Source organism: Dysidea avara, chromosome 1, assembly GCF_963678975.1.
Source record: "Dysidea avara chromosome 1, odDysAvar1.4, whole genome shotgun sequence".
Classification (NCBI taxonomy): Eukaryota; Metazoa; Porifera; class Demospongiae; order Dictyoceratida; family Dysideidae; genus Dysidea; species Dysidea avara.
In genome coordinates, this window is record NC_089272.1 from 63,536,079 (window position 1) to 63,555,384 (window position 19,306).

Below are 19,306 nucleotides of genomic sequence, written 5' to 3' on the forward strand. Positions count from 1 at the left end.
TCCTGAACTCCTATAATTACACAATACAAAGAAGTGCCGACTTTATAAAAATCATCTTGATTTTCACTAATAATTTTAGGATTTGAATAAAGTATAACACTTATCAAGAATTACAGTATTCAGAGATTAACTGTCTAACATGAATTAGCTGTCTATTATGAAAATATACATATCTGAAAATGTTCTGTTGATGTTCATTGGACGGAGACTTCTTCCATAATCACGTCAATCTCTCCTTCATCACTATCTTGTGCCGGTATTGTGTACAGTGCAGCATGTACCAGTATAATAACTATTGAAGCTCCTGTAGGGAGGAATCACATGTATGACATACATAATAGGGATTGTGGTATGTGTGTACATAAGTAGGTATGTATCAGTGGGGAGTGGTCTGGCTCTAATTTGGTCATCTATTGTGTGAGGACGGAAGAGACATACAGTCACCGTGCAGCACAGGGGGCAGAGAATGGGAGGGGGGTGAAGAGGGGAAAAGCCCAGCTGTTAAAGTACAGCGACTATGTGTATCAGTATCACTATTGAAATTGCACAACATTAAAATACTCTAATAGAACAGTCACCTAACTAATTCATGTCACCTGTACATGAGTATCCTATTTAAGCACACATGTACCATAAAAATGATCTAAAATTCAAATTCCTACAAGGGCATGCCCCCAGAGTCCACTACTATTGCATGTGTGTTTTGCATACTAGTTAAGGTGTTATGGGGCCATGTATACTAGTTATGGTATATACTAATGATTTCTAAACTGACAGACCCACTTGCCCCCACTTTGGAGTACTGTTCCCCTTGGCACGGCATGTGAGGTTGAGTATGTAAGGTTGTTAACTGAAGCTGATAGCTGACAGCTATTCCTTTGACTGCTCTATTACAGTACCAAATTTCAATCTGTTGGAAATTCAAGCAGCTGAAAAGTGACCTGATATTACTACACGATGACATAAGCATGACTACACATAAGTATACTCTGTGTAAAGTCTTCAATAGCAAACCTATTGCTTATCATAAATAAATATACATTACAACTACGGATTACCTCACATACGTACTACACAACACACACTCACCAATGATCCAGAATACAGTACTACCAGCTGACGCAAAGTAGAACAATGGGATGGCAATGACAAACGTTAAAGCATAAAAACCTTGTGGAGTGAACTCTCTACCTGGAGAGGGCAAACACACATACCATATAATAACATTCCATTGTTACTCTGTGCTTATTGCTGTAATATGAATGCCTGGTGAAACACTAGCACAGGAAACATTTGTACATTTTACCACTATGTAAGGTGTTATTGCTCTTAGATGGTGCACACAGTAAATCTTTACAGGAGCTTAGACCCACAGCAAGATAAAATACTCGAATTTCATTAAGATTAACGCATAACACGGAATTGAGCAAAAGATACTAAACAGCTATAGAAGAATAATGCTACAACTGCATAACTAGCTGCTACTACTACATAAAGGGGAATACAATAATTAAGGGTAGAGGGGATTGTCATCATCATTACTGTCTTGAAGGGCCCAATACCTTAAGATCATTTTAGCATTACTTTGCCACAGTGCAACAGAAAGTTGCTGGAGTATCTTGCCAGTTTGGGAGTAACACCACTTCTACAGGTGGTGCAGTCAGCAATAACTTTTATCATTTTCAAGGCAAAAGGATTCCACACTCCAAAGCACTCCACTACTAATGGACCAAAACCAGAACCAACCTTCTCCATAGCTGCCAAATGCTTCTCATCCTTGGCCACCTCTCAAGCTACAGTAGTTGCCCCAGCACATGAAGCAGAGGAGGAAATAAAAGCAGGCAGAATAGTACTGTGTACGGAGACATCAAAGTAAGCAGAACGACCATGTTGAAAGTAAGGATGAAAAAGACTGCCAAGCCACAGGCCATCATCAATCTCATTGGCTACTTACAGGTATCTAAAGCCTGTAGATCCCTTGTTTATGTCTCACTAGGTCCCCGTCTCTGGGGTGATGCAAAACATGACAATGGCGTGCCTGTAACATTGACAACTGATGGACGTTTAACTGCATAACAAATGCTGTACTAATTAGAGCAAGGCGTACCATACAGCAGGTTATTGTTGTGGGATCACAACTTCTGCAAAGCTGTTAACCAGCCTTCAGTGTAAATTTCTGCGATTATGAAACCTACGAGATATGAATGATTTCTCTACGCATCTATTTGGACACCATGACCAAGTTATAAAAGGACAGGAAATTACTCTGCTCACTTGAAAATATTGTCTACTAGTAGAAATGTTTGCAAGTTAATCTCAATTTGCTAAACTAGATGAATAAAAAATTGAAAATTTTAAGAGGGAGATAGGGATCGCTGAAAAAAGCCATGAAACAAGAAGGGATCGCGGGGTGGTATTGTAAACCACAAATTCCTATTTTGACTCTCAGTCATAAATCTTTATTTACATGCTCTGTCATTGTGAAAATAGGGAGTTGTGGTTTACATTACCACCTCAGCGATCCCTTCTTGTTTCATGACTTTTTTCAGTGATCCCTATTCTCCCTCTTAAATTTTTTATTCATCTAGTTTATGTACTTTTTATTAATCCAGTAATGATGGCTTATGAATTTGTTTTATTGATAATAAAGACTGTGGTGAATAGTGTAATTTTGTATTCTGCATAGTAACACTGTCAACATTTCAGTACACACATGAAACTGATCAAATTACAATGTGCATACAGACTGAGAGTCTCCTAATATGAGCTACTTACATTACTGGTGCCTTTAATAGCTATCAAATTCAGTACAAGGATTGTTGTTATACACATGACTGCATTATTAGAGTATTTAACCCGCCCACGTACAATAATCACAGAGCAAAAATACCATAAGTCTTCAGCACCGATTAAGCTTCCTGGCCTATACTAAGGACAGATTTTATTAGCCGCAAGCAGCACACACCAGAAAACCTAACTCTGAGTGTGATCTTGTATGGTTTCGTGTATGTAATGGCATTTTGGCAATAAAAAATGGCCTGGTTTGGGCTGTTTCCAGTGGTGAAGGTACAATAATGAGCCGTGACCAAATAAGTTAGACATCAAAGCACTATGAAACAACATGACAGAACCTACCATTACAATACCACAAACCAGGCCTCACTTTCTTCAGTTACAAACAAAAATACATTGCCCGTATTAGTTCTCTCCATAATTTAGATTCACTCCCTTCAACCCACACGTCTCTATGGAGAATAAGCTAGAAGAAAAACATAAAAAAGAAAAAAACAAAGAATTTACCTACAGAAAAGACACCTAAAAGAACCTACAGAAGCCCAGGGAATGTTAGTGAACTGGTAGATGCCCCTCTGTAACGGCAAGATCCATTGCTGGGGGCACACCAACACACTTAGAGTGTGATCGAGAACCACGGATGCACATGATGGAGGAGCGAAGCAAGGAGAACCCCAAACTCCATAATTCAGATACATAGTTAAGAGAGTGGTCCCACAGCATACAGAGCTCTACATACTGTAGCTATAACCAGTGATGTCACCTAGTTACCATGACACACATGACCTTCCGTACAAACGTGATAGTGGTATAGTGTAACATCCATAACTATCTAACTATCAGTAAAACTAGAATCTTGTGAATGGCTTCATAATCGCACAAGAGGTTACCCAGGGGTTTTACTAACAATGAAGCATTTCATGATACACATAACGCTAGGTTTGTGTTTGACTTGCTGTCACAGTGGTGTATTACAGATACTGCTACACTACACTAAATAAAACCTCTCCTAGGAAAGCATCTCTGGTCCCAAGTTCCCAACAGGTATGTAGACATTAAACAAATATTAGCACTTGAAAAAAACCCAAAAAACAATAACTTTACATTACATTCTTTACAAGGTAAGGGCAAGAACCAAAGTACAATACCGTGATATCCACAGGATAACCCTTATAGATAACTTCAGGATAATGACAAGTGTTACATCATAAGTTGGCTAATGCAATCCGGGACTTGGGAATACCAGCCAACATTCTTCACACAATTACACATCATAGAATATACTAGATAGGATAAGAACAAAGAACAGGGATGACACGTACTTGCCTACTCAACAACTTGGGAACCATATAGCCAAGCAATAGGATACCTAGACTGAGCTAGAAAAGTACCACAAGTGCTATAATGGGCTGGACAAACATAGACACTCAAAGAACAAATACATCAGAATTATTTCAAGCAGAGATCATTAAAATAAAAAGTAATGAAATAAAGTAGGTTGCCTATGCCTGCAACTACATACATTAGTGTATAGTCTTATAGCTTGTCAATAGTATATACCATGACTGAAGCACCCACTAGTATAGCTGTAGGACCTCCCTCATTGAATTACTTTTATATTTCTATGATATAGTCCATCTGGGTTTAAAATTAACTTCCTACTGTTCCTTGTACTCACTTTACACCTTTTTGTAACACAAATGTGACAGGATATATAAACATACACATTAAAGAAATGAATGACACCAGACATATGATAAAAACTATTTTGTGTCTGAGTACACAGAGTGGCCATTCCTCCTCATTTAGAGGTAGTTACCAACAAAGAGCAGTTACAGTATACAAGAAGCTGATGCCACTTAGACCAGTGAAATGCCTAACCCAGTAGCTATAGTGGAACATCAAGGACCTTCCTTTGTATCTCATTTTTGTCTACGCTACTGCATGTGCATAGGCATTTATTTGCAAGTAGTCCATGTGCTGACTATACAGAAATTGTCCATAGCGCCTGGATTGATTGCAGAGGTAACAGTGAAGAAATCAAGCCCGTAATGTTAACAATAGCTTAGATATGCTTGGTTGAGAAGAAAATATAAAAATTCTATAGAAACTTACTGAAGTGTTTAAAATCACACTGAAGGCACATTTACATTTGATTGTGTTAACCAACACTGCCAAGCTGTCATGAAGGAAGGTTAGGCTGGTTATTGGGTGATATTTCTAAACAGGAAAGCCCGATCCTTCGTACTACCAAGAGTTCGTAATGTAGAGGTATTTGTAATGATCTCTTGGTACTACCATACTATAAGATGAGCATACAGTGTTGGTACATTGTACCCTTTTTTGTACATTTAATGTGCAAACAAGACAACATACAAATAAAAGTTGCTATTTGTGTCGTCCAGTATCATAGAAGAACCCGCCTAATCAAGTCACCCATTGGTTTAAAATTTTTTACCCTTAAATCATTGCATTAGACAGGCAGGTGGATTTCTGTACAAGTAGTAGGAATTTTAAGGATAAAAAAAAAAAGAGTAGTGAAACAAGGGAAGTCACCTACACCAGTACACCTGAAGACGTGCTAGTGGACATTTAATCCCTATAAACTAAGGTTTGTTGTTTTTGTCTGCCCCAACCATCAATTACTAAAACAGCGAAGTGCTTTGTTTTCAGAAGAAGGACCACTAACAAGAAGGACCACTGCAATCAACGGAAAACTTGGACGATTCCACAAAGCCATCACATGGTGCTACCATGACTCAACACCTTGTACTACCACAAAGATAAACAGGTAAGTCCATGATACATGCATTGTACATACTGTGGTATGCCAAAAGGCACCTGTCAGGCTGAAGCGATGTCAAACAGTGAAAAATCAAGCCTGCAGCCTTAGTTACGCTTGTCTGAAGGCATTAGTCAGGCAGTCAGTCAGTAGAAAATTCCATTAAATATATTATACAGTACGATAGTAACTGTATAGTAGGGACCACAATGAAGTAGGCGTGGCCCACAAAATAACATCACCCAAAAGCCAGCCTCAATTTTCCCCTGATGACAATGGGGCAGTATTGGTGAGGTACCAAACAAGCTTTCAGATCGACCCGAAATGCTTTTAACAAGTTGCTACAGAATTTTAAATTTTTTTTATTCGACAGAATTTTCTACTGACTGACTGATGCCTTCAGACAAACGTAACTCGATAACAGCTAAGGCTACGGGCTTGATTTTTTTCACTGTTCTACGTCGCTTCGGCCCAACAGGTGCCTTTAGGCATACCGCAGTACGTACAATGCATTCTTCATGGACTTACCAGTGTCCTCCTTTGTGTCCTTTGCTGACAGGGAAAGGTGTCAATTTGGCGGTAGCATGTGGTGGCTTCCCTTCAAAACAGAAACTGTCCATATTTTTCATAGTGGCTATTTTTTGATTGCCGAGGTGCTTTTCTAACAGTTCTTGATTCGTATTGCTGTGTAACAGGTTGAACATAGCCACAGCAAAGTGTAATGGATACTTCACTTTTCAGATGATAATTAATAAAATTGGGGAGTGGAACCATTTCTTTTGGTATACGTAGATTGTAGAGGTGCTTCCAGAAAAGTTCTTGATTCGAAATGCTGTGCAACGGGTTGAACATAGCTGACAACCAAGCGTAATGGATACTTCACTTTTCAGATGATAACTGATATAGCTGGGGTACACAGCGCCATTTCAGATGTGGTATGCGTGGGTTGACCAGTCATAATAAAATTATTTACAAAAAAAAGTTAACAAGTACACAAAAAAATTTGGAATTTTCAACTAGAGTAGGGACCACAACACATCGATAAAAAGTACTGAAACAAGTTGGGATAGTCCATGATATAAAATCACAGTAAAACAATAAGAAGTGTTATATCCCTACTGTGCATTTCTGTTATGGTATCTTGAGCACAGTAGGGATACAACACTTCTTATTGTTTCACTGTGATTTAATATCATGGACTACTCCAACTTGTTTCAGTACTTTTTATCGATGTGCTATGGTCCCTACTCTAGTTGAAAATTCCAAATTTTTTCATGTACTTGTATATATATAGATATATATATATATATAATTTTGTAGCAACCTATTGGAATCATTTCAGGTTGTACTGAAGGTATTTTTGGGTTTCTAACCAACACTGCCAAAGCACCAAGAAGGTACTGAGAGGCTAGTTATTGGTCCTCTATGATCTCTAACAAACAGTACTATCGTGATAAGCTTTAGAGTGGTGGACTGTCTATAGGTTCTACTTAAATATTTTAAATTACCATTCATTGCAGCACTACATACAATAATGGCAGTTACATGTGTTCACCACAGCAACCATTGGCAGACAAACAATGACTTCACTGTGTTGTCACTACTACATATCTAAACAATGGCACTTGAATATAGTAGCTACTAGGCTTGGGTATAATAGAAGTGCAAAAATATTGTATATTAACACATTGTAAACTAATTTTTCCCCAAGCTACAATGAAGGACATTTTGGGACCAACCTAATTATCAAGGTGTTCTGATTTTCCAGGTCAGATTAGATGCTATTGGTTTTGGGGTGACCTGATTATGTATAGGTGTCCTAGTGTCCTGAGTAACATGTTCCACTGTAGATGGACTGCCCTTACCACTACCCCTATCACTCTAGTTGTCAAAATACTTGCTGGACAGCTGGATAACACCAGCCACTTAATGGTTTACTTGAGCATGCCAAACACAAGACGACTCTCTATGTCACACACGCACGCACGCACGCACGCACGCACGCACGCACGCACGCACGCACGCACGCACGCACGCACGCACAAGAACATATACACTACACTTATGCACGCATGCACACTACACACATGCACGCGCGCACAAGAACATATACACTACACTTATGCACGTACGCACACTACACACATGCACGCACACTACACACATACCAAATAACATCACATTATGGCCCTGATTCTTAATACTCACAAACCACCATCCTGTCAAACAGAACCCAATAGCAAACAGCAGCATTGGATTTGACAAGCTGTAAAGAAAACCAGTAACAACACTCTCACACTACACACCCATCACCTACATGCAGTAAGCCACTAGAGCCAAGGTTACAAATATATAGTTGCTCTGAAAGTGGTAGATGTTGTGAATTATCCTCTTGGTCGCCTCACCACCACCTTTGGGCTTAGAAAACTTCTGAAGGTTTACGAATTCGCCCCATGGCTTTACGGAGGCGCGTTTTTTGTTAATCCACTCTTTTCCTGCCTGTAGTTTCTCCATTACTCCTTTGCCAGATCCAACCTCTTCTATCAACGTAAACGGTTCTGACGCCATTTCTGTCTCTGTATCCTTCTTCGCTTCTTCGGATTTATCTTCTTCCATTAATATTCTAATTAATTCCAGCAGCGGAAGTTAATTCCATTTCTGCACTGCTGGCTGCTATGGTGACATGTAATTAAAGCACAACAACATCCGGCCATGACCAAACCACCCTATTTAACACTCATTTGAGCCTCGTTAAAAACTCGAGGGTGTGCAGGGTCGATTTATTCATTAAGTGACCTATATTCTTTCGTGTAAGTTGATCTTGTTTCTTAAACGAGAGATAACGTATACTAAACTCCCCTTCGCAATGGGCTGCGGTGCGTCGAGTGCTAACATCCAGAAAACTGTTCACTGCAAATTCCCAGATGGAAAATTAGTCAGCGTAAGTGTACAATACACACGATCGTAGTTGATCTGTTGTATAGCTCCACCCTCTGAAAGGGGTGTCCTGGTGTGCCAGTGTGTGTTACACCGTTGTGTTGCTGCAGGTACAGATATCCAACAGCGAGACACAAGAAGCTGTTTCTAATGCTCTGCTATCTGCTAATGGAAAGCCAAAAGAGTAAGAATGTTTGTATGGCAGAGTAACAGGGTTATGCATCTAGCTAACCAGCTCATCTAGAATGTGATCTCTCTGCCAATTGGTATAGCAAATAGTCTTTTTGTGCTGTTGAAGTCTCTTTGTTTTGATATTTAGTCGATGTACACTTAGCTATGTAGCTGTTTTAATAGTTATATGCAACTTGGGATGCAACGTACCACTAAAAATAAAGATTGCTGTAGCTAATTTGCTACAGTTGCCTAATTCATTTGGCTGAATTTTTTTTTGTAAATGACAATAGATAGAGTGTGACAGAATATGTATTAGTTGCTTGCCAGCTTGTTTGAAGTGCAAGCGTTTCACTGAAATTGACCGTTTTTTTTTTTATGGCTGGCATAACTATATTCCAGCACATGCCCAGTAGTACCTTCCCGCGATACAAGGTTTTCATCTGTAGCAGATGTACTGAATTTCTGAACGTTTAGGAATTTCATAACAGGTATGTACCCGTGATGTAATTCCAGTGTGAGTATACACAACTGCAATAATGTAACTCTGAGTTGATTGATGTACTGTAGGTATCGGTATGATCTCCCCATCTAAATAGCCACATGTGTGTTGAGTTGTAAAACATGTTTTCTTTTAGAGATATTCTAGTTTAAATACATAATTGATGGGTTTACATTTGTATCATAAAATTGTGGCTTAGGGAGTGTACACATTTCATGATAACAATGCTGTGATCATAATGTGTGATAAGAGTGTCTCTCTGAGCTTGATCACACCTTATTATCTTATTATTTTTAATGGTATCCTAAAGCGTCCTGATTATCACAGCATCTTTATTTACGAGACATCCTCAGTGGTGTGTTTGCTTGTGTATATTACGTATAAGATCATGCATGATAGATGAGTGTCTTGACCCATATTACAGCAAGTCATTAATATGTACTAGACCTCTTATAGTCCTAGGCCTGAATAGACGCCGGGCTTGTTTACATGCCAAATCCAAAATCAATTATAGGAAATAAATTCCCAGGCTTTTTTACGGATAAATACGCCACATTTTTCTATGGTGATCGATGTTCACTGAGGTGTTAAGAAACCTTCTGTTGCACCAGGCACTAAACAGGTACACTTTTTAACTTCATAATATCAACAGTCACTGAAGATTTCTTCTCACTTCACTGAAGTTGAATAGCACACAAAAAAGTTGTCATTTACTATAATGTGTTGTGCCACTTATCTAACCATTAAGTGCCTTTACTTGGTTCACTCATTTGGCTTCTATTGACTGCTTGTCTAACATCCATAATCAGATGTATGTTGGTACAGTTGAACTACAGACAAATCTTATACAGTGGTCAGTGTTGTATGGGGGAAATCGTTAGTTAAGGTAGGAATGTTATGAATGTGTATTAGTCTAGCTGGTGGTTGATAATCACAACAAATGGTTCATATTGGGAAAATGGTTTATTCTGTGGTATCCCTCATTGTTTACTGGTCTTCCTCTCCAACTGTGCATGCACTACCAGACATAACATGTCACATCATTGCTGGGAAAATATTACCATCGCTACAGGGCTGTTAACACTGGTGTGTGTATAAACACATAACAACATGATGATAGATTGTGTACTGACTTGTTTACCAGCCTCAGTAGCCTCAGGCCTTTTGGTGTTAGTCTGTATGGATAGATGTTTGTACTGGACTGGACACAAAATAAAATAACAATTCCCACTAGGATTTAATCATTCTGTATTTTGCTGCATTGAAGCAAACAGAAGTTCTTTTTACATGCTCCTAGAACACAGCTATCTCTCAAGTTTATTTGAAGTGGATGTTTTTATAGAAGTGTCATTGGCTATGCATATATTGCTTGTCAGTATTAGCTTTGTATTTTTTGTTGTTTATATAGTGGCTGTACTCTAACAGTTAGGGATAGTAATGGAGTGTTCATGATCCCATCAGGAGCTCTACCTGCAAATAAGAAAGAGTAAGTATACTTGTACATAAATGTTACACATGGTTATCATTCCTGTATAGTATTATCACTACATGTGTTTGTACAGGTCTCCCTATCAAATCAATTTCTCACCATCTCATTCAAGTACGTGCATACCTTATTAGCATGGTAATCATCTGTTGTTTTATCTGTTCTTTTGTAGGATCAAAGTCTTCTAGGATGCGTGACGCGAAAGCCTATCCTGTTTTACTCAAGTGAGTTATTGATGGGTTGAGATCATCCCACATTAACGACATCACACAAATACCATTATCAGTGATTATGTCATTACTGCCCTCAGGCAAACCTTCATCACAACCAGATCAAAAACAGACCTCGGTAAGTGTAGCGTAAGTCATGTGGTGTTTGCTACAGATATTTAATGAATCCATTCTATGTGTTATTTACAAGTGTTTTATTAATAGCTGTATTATATTGGATCTAAAATCTGTCTGTTTGAGGTTACAATCAACTAGTTAGACATTTCATGGTACCAGTAACCACCAACCAGAAATGAGTAGGCAAAGCTTTTGCATGCTTGATAGCAGAATGTGTATACAAGTGTCCTCAAAGTGTATTTTATAAAGAGGCTCAACAATATAAACTACTGTCTGTGTAAATAATAATAATTTAATAACTACACTGTCACTGATTAGCTACATACTGTGTGGTTAGTGGGTTTTGCCATTATCATAACTTGCTGGAGGTATATCCTCCTACTATTGCTGACTAATAATTTGATCATTTAGTTTTTAAAATGTCACATATACCATATGGTATGTGCTGAGCTGGTCAATCACATATCACACTGGTGTTGTTATTGTTGTAGAGATCTTGTGATTAACACAATGTTTGTGTTGTATATAGCTCAACAAAACTGTAACAGTAATGGCTTGAAGCTAAGTGAACAAAGGTTAGAGCGTGTGTGTGTGTGTGTGTGTGTGTGTGTGTGTGTGTGTGTGTGTGTGTGTGTGTGTGTGTGTGTGTGTGTGTGTGTGTGTGTGTTATGCAGCATAGCCAAGTGGCTAGAGCATCAGTCTGGTTCCAGGTTCAATGGCTGGTTATGCCAATTTGGTGTTGTTTCTTGAGCAAGGAACTTTACTCACATTGCTCCAGTCTATCTAACTGTATATTGGGGACCTGGTGGCCTGGGGAAGCAGCCCACATCAATGGGTACGTGGGAAAACAAATGCCCAACTGTCCTTGTCTTGCTTAGCAGTGTTGGGGTTGTTGTGGTTTGGGTTCCACAATCTCTCTCCATGAGACCTGGACAGTCCTCCTGCAGGTTACTAGCACCAGGAGGATTTGCCTGCACAAGACTCAAGTGCCCGAGTGGTGCACAGGTATCCCAGTGCTGGTTCACTGGACAGTAATAGCTGTGTTTTGTGCAGCTGCCAGAGGCTTTTTTTGCTGTACTTTACTTTGTGTGTGCGTGTGCGTGTGTGTATTTTATTTATTTATTTATTATTTTATTTTACAGCACAAGTGCTGAAGGTCTGTAGGACACCTGGTCCTACAGCCTGTTTTAAAGTTGTTACGTGTGTGTGTGTAGTGGTACTATGTACGTAGTGATGATGTGCACATAGTTTTTCATCCTTACATATCCTCTACTACACAGCCTGGTATCATCAGTACACAAATACTATGGATTGGACAAGTCTGAAGAAGTGGCCCTACCAATATACTGCAAGGTATAATGATAATAGTATTATCTATTGTACACATCATCCTTTAACATGACTGTACACTTTAAGAGGTGTATGATTTGTAGGTACTTATCGTGTAATTACTTTGTACACTTTAACATTTAATTGGGAAGTTATTACTTTACTTATTGGTTTGTTTTTGAGCAAGGAAAAAAGAGCTGCTAGCTATTAATTTAACAGTTTAGCTACCGACTACTTTCACAGCTAGTGATGTTTACACAGTATTGTAGCAGATTGAAGTTTATCATTCCACCATAGATTAAACCACTTAGCAATGAATGCAGTGTTATTTTTTCTATGTAAATATTTACTTGTACAGAATTGGATATTCCACGTTATGTGTGTGTGTTTTTTTGTGCTGTTGACAGTATATGGCCACTCCAGAGACAATGGCTTCACTGAAGACTCGTGAGTTTGACCCCAGGAACTGGAATGATGATGAGGTACAATATCAATAGCATAAATTTGTACTAGTGTAGTTAACTAAGTGACATGTAACAACTATTCATTACATTTTCATTTTCTAACTTTCTGCTAGAATTGCATGGGTATTTGTTTATGTATTGGAAGGGGTGAAATTTTTAGATATTTTAGTTGGTCACATGGTAGTGACAGTTTTAGGCTGAAAGTCATGACAAAATGATATTTTTAAAGCTATTTTAACACCCAACCATTAAGCATATTTCAATAGTTGTTTGTTCAATCATATGTACCTATCAATTGTGTTTGTTCACTCATGTTCAGAGTACATTATCTTACTCCACAGTTAGTATTTCTGATGCACTTAATGTATGGGGAGCTGAAGTTAGTGGAGAAATTCTCCATTAATCCTTCTGTACTTTATCACTTTCTGGTAAGATCAACAACACTGCTATGTGTGTATAGTATATAGACATTATCTACAGGCTATAGTTACATTGTAGTGTAGCTATTTTCTTTGCAGCATGTGATGAATGACCAGAGAAGTGATTGTTCTAACGTATCTCTTACCCCCAATGATACATTACAAATTTTTGACATTTCTTTCCCTAATGTAGTTGTTACACTGTACAAATTGTTGACCTACATGAGAGTGTTTTAAATAGTAATGGGAAATATGTGAACTCTGTTGTAGCTAGTAGCTTGTAGTAGCAATTCCCTTTTTGATGTGTACCTGAACATCTTTGCTGAGGGGCGACTAATAAGGTATCAAAGTATTTAGGGTAATGTGTTGAGCAAATTGTCCATGACTATTGTAGTAGGAAGAATTGTAGATTCAGTTCAAAGTGTTACAAGTGCTAAATTGAGTTAGACAATTGTCCATACCAAAACCTGACTTTGCTTCACAATGTGTTCCAGATATCATAGAGAGATATATATATATCCTGAATTAATCTATATACTTAGGCCTTTATTTGCATGTAAAAGGTACATAGTTTCCAAAGGGTCCTTCAGCATATTTAGGAGTCAGTTGAATTATCATTCACATAACTATGTTGCTATCTTATGCATATCATTCAGTGCTGTATTCTTTCAACATTTAGTTTGTTTCCTTCATATTTAAATATAAATACATTAAATAGTTGTAGTCAGAATACTGAATACTACATTATTACGGTTAATGAGACATTGTCATCATATTACACACCTCATTACTCTACTACCGGTTGTGGTGGGCTATAGATCATGTCCTTATTAGGAAACTCAGTTCTAACTATATACCTTTGTCCTTATAAGGTATTCTCACTAATGTAGCATAAAGTCTTTGAATTTATTCTAGCCATAGAATTTGCACCCTGTTTCCTAATTAAATGTTCATTCATTAATTTTTCTTGTTAACCTTTCTGGTCCTCGAACAGAGGATTCTTATTGCGTAGTAGCTGTACGAAAGATAGTAACTCTTCTTTCGAAGTAAATGATAACCTCAGTGTGATGTGGTCAAGATGATAATACATTATACCATATATACAGTAGGTACTAAAACTTTCTAACTGTGTAGTTATATAGTTTTATTGCTGCATGCCTGCTCTACTTTGATTGTTTCCCTACAGACACATGTTCGAGATCATTATCAAGGCAATCCATTTCACAACTTCCGTCACTGTTTCTGTGTCACTCAAATGGTATGTGATACATTATTGGTCATGTATGTATGGATGACTGCAATGTGTGTGTGTGTGTGTGTGTGTGTGTGTGTGTGTGTGTGTGCGTGCGTGCATGCATGCATGTATGTGTGCGTGCATGCGTGTGTGAAGTTATGTTGTATGTATTTATGACATGTGTTTACATTGGCTACGTAAACAAAGTACTCCAGTATGTATATATACATTATAGCCACAGGGGATATCTTGTATTGTAGCTAATGACCAGTTAATGCTATACTTGGTGTTATAATAACTAATGTTTGGTTGTGTGATTATGTTGCCTGTGTTTATGTTTTGAAAGATGTACCACATGATTCATCATTTCAATCTTGGCTGTTACTGCTCAGAGCTGGAGGTATTGTCATTACTTACTGCTTGCGTCTGTCATGATATGGACCACCCCGGCTTTACTAACTCGTAAGTTATACTGTAATTGCTGTATGCTCCTAATAGTAATGTCTGTTCTACCAGTGCAAGCTACATAATGAATGTTCACCTTGTAGGTTCCTTATACATTCACGTCACCCACTAGCTGTACAGTTTAATGACAAGTCACCATTGGAGAATCATCACACATCATTAGCTCAAGGTCTCTTCTCAGACAATGATACTAACATCTTGTTGACTCTTAGTGATAGTGAAGCAAATACTATCCGCACCGTAAGTAGTAGAAGAGTGTTTGTGAGTGTGTAGTGTGTGTAGTGTGTGTGTTTGTGCATGCATATAGTGAATATGATGTGTGTGGTGTATGGCTTTATGCATGTACAGCTAGTGGAGGGGAGTGTGCATGTAGCTAAGATATTTTTGGTACAATTGTGCGTGCTGTGCAGTGTATTGCATGTACATAATAATGTGTACAACATACAAATAAAACATGCTGTATGTGTGACATCCTTCTGAACATCAGTCCTCCTTAACCTTTTTGTTATTCATTTTGATCAAAATAAAATAGTTGAAATAGTGATAACACACTTACCCTATCAGATGATGTTGTATGTAATTGCTGAATATTATCACACCAAAGAAGTGGCTATCACTCACCCATTAACACTACAAATAGCAGGTCTGCTACTTGACTCCCAGGCAACACTATAGCACTCCGACATGGTCGGTATCCGGTTATTAGCAAGTGAAGTGTCTATATCTCTTTGGTCAGCTCCTAGCTCACACTTCTTTATTTATTTCTAATTGTGATGTAGGGTATGGCGTAAATTAGCCAGTCAGGTATTCACATAGTACAATCCTTTAGTAACTTGATACAAAACTGTTGCTTACTCATTGGATATTGTCTAGCTTTGATGACGACATTCAGGTGGAGTTGACAAAAAAAAACTTAGAAGTTTCTCTCAAAATCACAACCAGAACTTTAGTGCTAAATACAATGTGTAGTGTTACAATGTTTGCTATAACTACACTAGTGATCTAACAACACTTGTACATTACAGACGATCAGAGAGCTCATAATGGCCACTGATATGGCTCAACACAACTCCATTATGGAGCAGTTCTCCTCACTAGCTGGTAACTTCTCATTTGATGATGATCAGCAAGTGAAATTGGTGGGTGAAGCTGTGTATACAGCCAACTTGTGTAATATACCTTAAGGTGACTAAATGTAGTGAATTTGTATATTGGCGAAATTAGTGCATACAAAATTTAGTGGTTTTATGAATTTGTGAATTGATGTAATGAATTAAGCATAAGTTTTACAGGCTTAGTGTGTACTAAATTTAGCGAAAAAACCTAAATCACTAAATTTGGTATATCGCTAAATTTAGTCACCTTAAGGTATGTATGATTTAAGTTAAGATCTTATGAAGTTAAAGTAAATGTCAGATCTCATGAAGTGCTAATTGAATAAAAAGTCTTGCACAGAATAGTGACATGGCTACCATTAAGGATCTGTCCTTGTTACAATAATATATTGTCCTTGAACGACTTCCTGATCAGTCCCTAGTGGGATAATGATAATGAAGAGAATTTAGAAATGCGAATGGTTGAGATACTCTAATAGGACAATCAGACATTCTAATAATGCAATTTCCATACACAGTGGCATTGTAAGGCTGTTCTCCTGAATTAGTGTGTAGTGTTCTGAGTTATCGAGACACCTACCCTGTCCTGTTTCTGGCTATGGTCCTTGCAGAGTATAGTTAATATTCATACTTTTGAACAAGGCTTATTATGAAACACTTGTCAAATCAATGGCAGTTATGCTTCAAGGAGTAACGCTGTGTCATGAGATTGAACCCTGAGGCTTTTGATACAGTTTGTTGATGGTGTAGATCAGTGGGTCATCTGGTTGACCCACTTGGAATTGCTCACATAAGTTTCTTATGTACATTTCTATTAGTAAAATTGAGCCTTTTAATGATCACATATGATCTCATCCGGGTCAGACCTAGATATTCAGTAAAATGGAAGAGATTGACAAAATGCAACCCAAATAACCTGGATAAACCAGATAACCTAACCACTTACAATGTTGGTGTAGATCCTTAAAAGCAGTCAACTTGATCATAATAATTCTCACTATAGTTGATGAAGATATTGATCAAATGTGCTGATCTGTCCAATGAGCTACGTCCAAATGATATTGCAGGGGTGTGGCTGGATTGTCTTCTTGCAGAATATTTTAAACAGGTATGCACAACATGTGTGGGTGGGGCATAACAGGTTAAACTTGTTTTTGCAGGGAGATGTAGAGAAGGAACAAGGTTTACCAGTTGGACCAGTTATGGATCGTGACACAGTACGAAAGGGAAGCAGTCAAACAGGCTTCATCAGTGTCTTCATGTTACCAATGTTTAAACTATTAACAAAGGTCAGTCACTAGTGTGTTATGACCTTCCAATATGTGTTCAATATAATTATTTGTACATAAAATTATTTACAAGCATTCATTGAGATAAGAATTAAAACTTTTCAACTATAAATCAAAATAAATCCAATCTAAGATAGTTTGGCACACATCCACAATAAACCACTCTGGTTACATAGAGGCTATACATTGTCATAACAACATCTTTTAACTTGTGTAGGTGTTTCCTCAAGCATCAACAATGGTGGACAAACTACAACAGTCTCTTCAGTTCTACACAGAATTGTCAAAGAAAGAAGAACAGGCACAAACAAATACTTCAGAGAAAGAGTCAACCAAAGAAGAAACAAAAGAGAAGAAAGTTACATTACCTCAGGTAGTGTACACATTATCACTGTATGTAAACTCATAAGGGAGACCTCAACTAGCCATTATGTACAGTATGTTACCATTTTGTTTTTTATCATAATTTCGCATAATGTTTTTTTGAGACTTCGTACATATCATGCCTACCCAGAAGCTTGGTTGTAACTAACTTTTCAATAAGTGTTACATCATGAGTCAGTTAATCAAGAATTAATTTTTACTCCATTCTATGTTTTGGGTCTGTATATGTGGTCACTTACAATGGTATTTGTTTTTGGTGTTGGGTGTACTTATTTGGCTTCTGTGTGCATGTTAGTGTATGTGTGTGGCTATGTCTGTTTGTGTGTGTTCGCCCCACACTAAGCTAGCCAGGCAGTATGTGTGTGGTATAGTGAATATGTTAGTATGAAACAGTATTGTATTTAGCGAAGTCTGTGTGGCAGAAATTGACACAATTAACTAATAAGGAATGTTGTATTGGAACACACGTACATTTTGCTTGTTTGATACCACTCTTACCATTGAACATTACTCCTTATCCCACAAGTGGTTTAATAATATTATTTCCACAGGATAACAAGAAACACTCAACTGAAGTTGATCACACAAGAACTAATGGCACCACATGACATCCTTATTTGTCATAATATTTTTTATACTGACTAATACTCACTGTGTTGTCATCGAATGACCCACTTGTATGGCTTTATCGTGTATAATTTCTTATTAGCTATAACATAGCTATATTGTGTATTTTTTGTAACTCCACATGTTGTATATCTCTAGTAGTATGTACCTATTTGTATTCTTGTGTTGGTTGATATGCTTGTAATTGTGTACTTGTACGTGTGTTATGACACTGTTAACAATGTCGCTTAACAATGTCGCTTACCAATTGATCATGTTGGTGATTCCCTGATCATATTGGGGCATGACGTAAAGAACCCTCAAAAGTCTAAAGGTCCATGTAATTATAATAGCTGTACTGTTATAGCTGCACTACATATTATGAGTTTGATGTTATCTGCCTCTTGGTGCTCGTGATAACCTAAATCCTGGCCCATCTATAGCTACTCTTGGTTTGAAAATACTTGTGTCTGTACAGGCATGAGCAATAATATTTCAAAGTCTTCATTCTATGGTCAGGAATTTAGGTGACGGTGAAAGGTGCCACAATTTGGCAGTAGCATGTGATGGCTTCTCTTCGTAACGGAAATTGTTTGTATTTTTCATAGTGGGTACTTTGATTGCAGAGGTACTTTTCAAACAGTTCTTGATTTGCAATGCTGTGTAACAGGTTGAACATAGCTGACAACAAAGCATAATGGATACTTCACTTTTCACACAATAATTGATAGCTGGGGAGTGGCACCACTTCTTATTTTGATGTGGTATACATTATAATAGTTTTATTTTACAAAAAAGGTAACAAACAAGTACACAAAAAATTGAAATTTTCAACTAGATTAGGGATCATAGCACATCAATTAAAAGTACTGAAACAAGTTGGATTAGTGCACGATATTAAATCACTAAGAAGTGTTATATCCCTACTGTGCTCAAGGTACCATAATGGAAATGCACAGTAGGGATATAACACTTATTATTTT

The 19,306-nt window shown here is 37.7% G+C and overlaps 2 protein-coding genes across 2 annotated transcripts; one reads left to right on the forward strand and one right to left on the reverse strand.

The window, feature by feature from the left end:
- Positions 1 to 56: 56 nt before the first annotated feature.
- Positions 57 to 8,248, reverse strand: LOC136240674 (prenylated Rab acceptor protein 1-like). Its single transcript, XM_066031697.1, has 4 exons — positions 7,893 to 8,248; positions 7,744 to 7,841; positions 1,090 to 1,191; positions 57 to 304 (listed from the first exon to the last, which is right to left on the reverse strand). Exons 1-4 carry the CDS (start codon positions 8,189 to 8,191, stop codon positions 195 to 197), a joined length of 609 nt encoding a protein of 202 aa, XP_065887769.1. The 5' UTR covers positions 8,192 to 8,248; the 3' UTR covers positions 57 to 194.
- A 63-nt stretch (positions 8,249 to 8,311) lies between these two features.
- LOC136240662 (high affinity cGMP-specific 3',5'-cyclic phosphodiesterase 9A-like) lies at positions 8,312 to 18,567 on the forward strand. Its single transcript, XM_066031688.1, has 18 exons — positions 8,312 to 8,516; positions 8,623 to 8,696; positions 10,594 to 10,671; positions 10,748 to 10,785; positions 10,844 to 10,895; positions 10,982 to 11,019; positions 11,548 to 11,593; positions 12,299 to 12,371; positions 12,755 to 12,829; positions 13,153 to 13,239; positions 14,417 to 14,488; positions 14,811 to 14,926; positions 15,013 to 15,169; positions 15,955 to 16,068; positions 17,048 to 17,152; positions 17,205 to 17,333; positions 17,551 to 17,706; positions 18,269 to 18,567. Exons 1-18 carry the CDS (start codon positions 8,442 to 8,444, stop codon positions 18,323 to 18,325), a joined length of 1,542 nt encoding a protein of 513 aa, XP_065887760.1. The 5' UTR covers positions 8,312 to 8,441; the 3' UTR covers positions 18,326 to 18,567.
- The last annotated feature ends 739 nt before the right edge of the window (positions 18,568 to 19,306 follow it).

Bases quoted from the DNA above. Each gene is read 5' to 3' on its own strand.
- LOC136240662 (XM_066031688.1), top strand. From the start codon at position 8,442: ATGGGCTGCGGTGCGTCGAGTGCTAACATCCAGAAAACTGTTCACTGC. The intron at 10,786-10,843 runs GTACGTGCATAC...GTTCTTTTGTAG, and splicing joins TTTCTCACCATCTCATTCAA to GATCAAAGTCTTCTAGGATG. The intron at 14,489-14,810 runs GTATGTGATACA...ATGTTTTGAAAG, and splicing joins GTTTCTGTGTCACTCAAATG to ATGTACCACATGATTCATCA.
- LOC136240674 (XM_066031697.1), bottom strand. From the start codon at position 8,191: ATGGAAGAAGATAAATCCGAAGAAGCGAAGAAGGATACAGAGACAGAA. The intron at 1,192-7,743 runs GTATGTGTGTAG...TGCCCTCTCCAG, and splicing joins CCATAATGTGATGTTATTTG to GTAGAGAGTTCACTCCACAA. The intron at 305-1,089 runs GTGAGTGTGTGT...TCCTCCCTACAG, and splicing joins TACTGTATTCTGGATCATTG to GAGCTTCAATAGTTATTATA.